Consider the following 6,501-nt stretch of genomic DNA (forward strand, 5'->3'; position numbering starts at 1 on the left):
CTGCGAAAAAAGTTATTTTTTTCAGTACATTCACACCAAAATGTACCTTAATTCAACATCAATTTCATTTTGAATATATATATGGGTTTTGATATTGATACAAATGTTCGCTTTAGCAAGAACTGTGCTATCGATCAACATAAGTTATAAGCCTTTCTAGGTTGCACAACTAAGACATAATAAATATACCTTTCAACATGTTTCCTCAATAGCCCAATTCAAATGTTGTACACCAATTAATGATCAGCTGCGCTTTTCTATCATAAATAAGCTTAACTTGTTTTGTTGACTAATTTTTCTTTCTGACATTTGAAAAGGTGACTTGTTGATTGATTTCTCGTTCAGAATGAAGAGAAAGGTCTCTGAGGATGATTGTGGGAGAGAGAAATGACAAGTGTTCTATTGAGTAGAGTCAATACTAGTGTTGATAATATCGGTATCGGGAAAATATCGGCAAGGGTCCAGAAAATATCTTATCGGCAATATCGGCGAAAATATCGGCAAAATATCGGCAAATATCGGCAAGCATAAAAAATGCATAATATATTCATTTTTTTCAGATTTTTAAACATATAAAGCAATAACAACATGAAATAAACACATTGGCACATAAATATGAAGAAAACACTGATATATATGATGTCAAATAGAAATTATACATCAAAAGCGATACCAAATCCTGCTGATCCCCGATAATTGTCCATTCAAGGACTCAAATGTGGAGAACCAATACAAAATAACATCACATATATAAAAGTATCTCATCATCATGAGTTATATGTAGCATAACAAATAAAACTAGCAGCTATCTATCTGAAATCACTGCCCTCTCCCCCTTTTACGAGAAAACATGATGGGCTGTTTGCCAGGCCTGCCCCTAGTAGTAGAAGGCCCTGACCCTGCCTCTGCACCTAATGTCAAATAATGAGTGCTAGGTATGGGGCTATGCTCTCCTATATCTATAGCAGATGGTGTTGATGTTGATGCTCCCACAGTGTCCTCCTCCTCCTCCTCCTCCTCCTCCTCCTCTGAGTGCTGCTGCTCCTCCGACTCCGAGTCCTCCTCTTGCTGCCCCTGTTCTAATGGATCATCTGCCACTGGCTCTAACCATGAAGGTGACTCCTCCAAGATGGGCTCCTCAGACTCCACCCTCCACGGAGACAATACATCAATATTGTCTAAGGAAATGGCATCTGGATCCATTGGTGATTCTATTTGCCTCACTCGAAGTCGGATGTTGTAATGCACATACACCAAATCGTTGAGGCGTGCGAACTCCAACCTGTAAGAGTGTCAAAAAAAGTAATGAGTCTTGACTCTTGACTCTTGACACTTGAAGGTCACAAATTAAAAATTTTAATTACAATAAATGTAATTGCTCAACTGAAGGCTTGAGCTCAAAGTTATACCTGTTGTGCTTTTTTGCGTGTATTTTCTCAAATACACTCCAATTGCGCTCACACCTTGAAGAGCTACATGTTTGACTCAAGATTCGTATGGCCAATTTCTGCAAATTTGGTGCCCTTGCACCATAACTTCGCCACCAAATATCTACAACAAAATAATGAAATAAAAAATTCAAAAACTTAAAACATAATTAAACTTTCAAATAAAAGTTACATAATTGAATTTAAAAGAAATAGAATTATAAGTAAGGAAATTCTAAATTGAAAATTCTAATTTCTAATGAGTGATGACTTGTCACTTACGTGGCATGAAGAGGGTCCTTTCCCTAATAGCATCATCAAAGCCAAATAGGCCAACACAATCCCGATAAGACTGTATCTCGCAATTGATTTTGCTACGAAGCTCAGGATCAGGTACCATCCTCTGAATACAGGAATGGAGCCCTTCCATCACCTCGCCATCAAAATCAAAGTTGCATTTGTATGAAAATGCGGGGTTGAGGAAGAGTGCTGCTGCATGAATGGGTCGATGAAGCATCCCTGTCCACCGACTATCAATCACATCCCATAACATCATCTGCCTATCAAGGCCAACAGAACCCTTGTCTGCATAATAAGAACGAATGGCCTCCTTGGCCCTATCCATGCCCTCATACAAATAAGCCATTGCAGGCTTCTCCCCATCCACCAATCTGAGAACCTTTACTATAGGTTCACTAACTGCACATGCTTCTTCTACTCCATGCCAAAATGTCTCAGAGTACACCATTTTTGCAATGGCTTTCCCGTCCTGTCTCCTGTTGTATCTACAATTACGCCAATCATCAGACACAAACATTTGCTTCAACTCGAACTGACATCGAAGCAAAGACTGAAGAGTAATAAAGTTTGTGGCAAAACATGTGATGGCAGGACGCCGCAACTCCTTGTTTTTAGTGAACCTCCTCATGAGGCTAAGAACAAAAGCATGGTTATAAATAAACTTGGGGATGCTCCTAGCCATATCAACCGCCTCCTTGATGAAGGAGAGTTTCCCCATATCCTCAAGCAACAAATCGAGACAATGTGTTGCACACGGAGTCCAGAACAATGTGGGATGCCTCTCCATAAGCATTTTGCCAGCAGACACATAATTAGCTGCATTGTCTGTTATGACTTGCACCACATTCTGCACACCAATCTCCCGAATGAACCCATCTAACAACTCACATATCGTTGCTGCATCTTTGATATGTTCTGATGCATCCAACGATTTAATAAACATGGTACCTTTAGGACAATGTACCAAGAAATTTAGAAGGGTCCTACCCTTCCTATCTGTCCAACCATCAGACATCACTGTGCATCCAGTAACTTCCCATGTCTTTTTCAACTCCGCCAATCTAGAGTTGATGTCCTGCTTTTCTGCTTGAAGAATTGGCCCCCGCAACTCCTCATATGTGGCACTTTTGTACCCTGGGCCCACAACAGCAATAGCATCACACATTGGCTGCCAAAATGGATTGGTTTTGGTGATGCTGAGAGGTAAGTCGCTCCAGAAAATACACCTCCCCATGACTCTATCTGCTTCTTGCTTCTCCTTCTTTTTAAGATATGCACGATTTGTCCCACCATCAGGGTTCCCATACTCCCAAAATGGGTCTAAGGCTTTTGGCATATTTGTATTTTGTAGTGGGCTAACTCAAACCTAGGGCACCACAAAAAAATTGGAATTAGTAACTTAATAAGTAATACTAATAGTAATAACCACATCATTTTACAAAACAGTTTTTTGCTACATTATTTGCAATTTTGCAATGTGAATTGAAAATTGAAAATTTATAAATTCATTTGAAATTTCATAAATTCATACATAGAATTTACTTTTAGAAATAGGCAAACGGTAAACCTACCTCACTGTTCACAACTTCACATTGCACAATAAGAAACTAATTTCTAAGGTGAAGAAATTTTATAGAGATGAACCCCTAATATATAATAAAATTAATAAATAGCCTCTGCAGCTATGAACTCAAAAAAAATGGAGTTTGCTCTCCAAATATGGAGAAAACTTGAAAACTTAAAAACTTAAAACCCTTGCATTTGCTCATGGGCATGAAAATCTTTTCAAATGGAAAAAAAAAAATCAAGCAAAATGATTGTAGGCAAATAGAGAAGCAAGAACAATCCTAAAACTAACAAAAAATTCATTAAAATAGGGGTTTATTTGAACATACCTGTTAATGGAAGAAATGAAATTGTCTCACTGTTCTTGAAGCTTAGATCAATGAAATCTTCGTTGTTGGTGGCGATAATAGCTATGGAACGCTCAAACCCTCCTTGGCAACAAGCACATAGCTCTCTCCTTCCTTCTCCAGCAATCAGAAATGAAAATGATTCATAAAAAACCAAAATCCGAATTTTATAACCTGTGCAGCGATTTTCTACTGTCTCCTAGCGATAAATTAGGTCGTTGCGCGATATTTTGCCGAGCGATATTTTTGGGAGCCGAAAATATCGCGATATTTTCTCAGCGATATTTCGGCTCGCCGAAAATATCGCGATATTTACGAATATTGCTGATATTTCGGCGATATTATCAACACTGGTCAATACATCATTTTGAGGCCATGTCTAAATCTTAATAGTCTGCGATGCCAGTGTTAGTAAAACCTTGCCTAAATACCTTGTGACTGCCACATGGCTGAGTGTTACACTTGCATCATTGATCCACTAACCATAGGGAGCTGGTATAATCTTCATGGTTATGGGAGCGTACACAGCTGGGTTTTCATATACCTATGAAGTGAAAGGGAAGCAAGTACCCTTTCTTCAAGATAAGAGTAAGGCTGTAAACTTTAAACCAGCCAACAAAGCAAAATTGAGCATCTGTTAAAGAATACATTTTACACATCATGTGTCCATTAGTAGGAGCCAGTTTATAAATTTAGTGCTGGATTAATGTCATGGCACTTCTAGCAACTGTTTTGTGCTGAAAAAACATGCAGGAGGTTGTCACCTGCTTTGAATTTTGCACAAAAAGTAATTGCACAGCAGAAGAGGTTCTTCACATCGCAAATCCTCTCCTCAGATCAGTATGCCATTGTATATTTAGCCGAAATTAGTAATTGAGCATATAATTTACTAGAAGCTAGAATACAGACAACACGGGAACTTACAACTACTTGCCTTTATTGTCTTCATGTTTCGTTTCTTTATTTCAAAATGTTTTAATAGAAAGGTAAATGCTAAATACAGGATTCATGTATGAAATTATTCACTGAGATTGGGTATCATTGAATATGGATTAAATTCTAACTACGACATAAATCCACTTTGCATTCAAACGTACATGCAATCAAAATTTTAATCAATGTAGCTGCCTAAAATTGCATCACAATGTGAAGCTGAAACGTCCTCAAGAACAGTCACACTGCTATTGGTTAAAAAACAAATGTCCTCGATGACATATGCCACTTCAATAATCACTAAAAACACGAGTATTCAATGAAACAGACAGTCAAAACATCTGGCTTAATCTATTAGCCCTCTCAGTATCAGTTTTTGAGCTTTACCAGGGACATAAGAATCACATTATCCCGCATCAAAAACCCAAAAATGGTATTGTAACCCCACGACTAAGCTTAAAGTAACAAATTGAGGAACCAATTAATCTAACTCTTTCTTAACCTCAATCCCCATTGTCCTGGCTGTACTAATTATCGACTTGCAGATTGATTCCAGCGGCATATATTGACAATAAGGATCGGATTGCTTAACCTTTGCAATTTCATAGATGTGTTTGAGGCTTAGTGTGGCTACAACCTGGTGACCGGGTTTTCCGCTGCCTGACTCAATTCCTGCGGCCTTCTTCAAATACCATGCGACGGAGGGGGTCTTGACTATGAATTCAAACGTGTTGTCTTTGTAAGCAGTAAGGAGTACGGACATGGGTGTCTCGGGCTTGTACTGCTGAGTGCGAGCATTAAACTCTTTGCAAAATGTCATAAGGTTTAGGCGATACTGACCTAGCGCAGGCCCAACGGGAGGCGCCGGTCTGGCCTGCCCCGCCGGCACTACCATTCTGATGGTGGCCGCCACTGGCCGCCTCGTCAAAATCGCTTCTAATTTAGACATTATAAACCGTCAATTCGACAGTGGTTCAGCAGTAGATCAGTCGGAGCTTTACCACAACTAGTCCAAGATCGACTATTACGAAATTCCTGAATAAGCTTTACCTGACAATCCCCAAGCTACTCTTCCCCTAGGGTCAAAAACTGGGCGATTTTTCGTTAGCGTCGATTTCCCCCTGGGGACCAAAAAAAAGGGATGATTTCTGTAAACAAAAACTAGAAACAAAGAGCAGCAAACACTCTACAATCTATACTAAACTATTATTTATGTCCAGAACGGATCACAAATCCAAAAGAAGTTATGAAAAATGGTATCAAGGTCAACTCACTTGGGCGATGAAGCAGAGGATCCTCGTCGTCCTGCAATGTCAATGGCAATCTCGTGGGATTGATTCCTCTAATAACAGATGCTTTACTATAACTGATTGATTCTGCCGAGGCTGACTTAGGGTTCAAGCTGAATTGAAGCGTTTGGGGTTTAGCATCACAAATATTGAATATCGTTTGGGGTTTTAGCATCACAAATAGCATCAGGGTGCCGTTGAAACTAAAATGAGTGATCGCGTTTGGGCATTTAGCATCGCACAAATACCATCATGGCGTCACACAAATACCATCATGTGGCTAGTTTTAATGAAATGAAATGGTTTTTAATGACTTCCATGAGACCTCGCGGTAAATAGAAACCAGCTTTCATGAGACCTCGCGGTAAACAGAAACCAAACCAGCTTTACACAATAAATAGATTAGGAAAACAAAGTTTTAGTAATGCAGATTTAGCATAGAGAGTTAATATTTAGGGCATAACTTTGTCATTTAAAACCATTTCTCTAATGTTGCAGTTACTTTACCTTATTGTAGGTGTAGAAATTAGATAGGTGTGTGTTAGGTTTGTATGAGCTTAGATTAGATGATGAGATGTTATGTGTATGGGTTAAATATGTTAATATTTTTTTTTTTTTTTATTCCTAGTATATATGTTG

The 6,501-nt window shown here is 38.8% G+C and overlaps 1 protein-coding gene across 4 annotated transcripts; it reads right to left on the bottom strand.

The window, feature by feature from the left end:
• Window positions 1-514: 514 nt before the first annotated feature.
• LOC149225169 (large ribosomal subunit protein uL11m-like) lies at window positions 515-6,215 on the bottom strand. 4 transcript variants are annotated; one of them, XM_089376971.1, is made up of 4 exons: window positions 5,848-5,986; window positions 5,624-5,694; window positions 1,410-1,551; window positions 515-1,282 (listed from the first exon to the last, which is right to left on the bottom strand). In XM_089376971.1, the coding sequence occupies exon 4, from the start codon at window positions 1,201-1,203 to the stop codon at window positions 820-822; it is 384 nt and encodes a 127-aa protein (XP_089233097.1). In that variant the 5' UTR covers window positions 1,204-1,282; window positions 1,410-1,551; window positions 5,624-5,694; window positions 5,848-5,986; the 3' UTR covers window positions 515-819. The 4 variants fall into 4 exon arrangements, with proteins under 4 accessions (XP_089233097.1, XP_089233094.1, XP_089233095.1 ...); XM_089376968.1 differs by lacking the exon at window positions 5,624-5,694 and adding an exon at window positions 1,710-3,093 and having other exon boundaries at window positions 608-1,282; window positions 5,848-5,984; XM_089376969.1 differs by lacking the exon at window positions 5,624-5,694 and having other exon boundaries at window positions 640-1,282; window positions 5,848-6,215.
• Between the last annotated feature and the right edge of the window lie 286 nt (window positions 6,216-6,501).

Source organism: Pinus tabuliformis, chromosome J, assembly GCF_031772625.1.
Source record: "Pinus tabuliformis cultivar Carrire ecotype Pingquan chromosome J, CPIR1, whole genome shotgun sequence".
NCBI classification, from domain to species: domain Eukaryota; kingdom Viridiplantae; phylum Streptophyta; class Pinopsida; order Pinales; family Pinaceae; genus Pinus; species Pinus tabuliformis.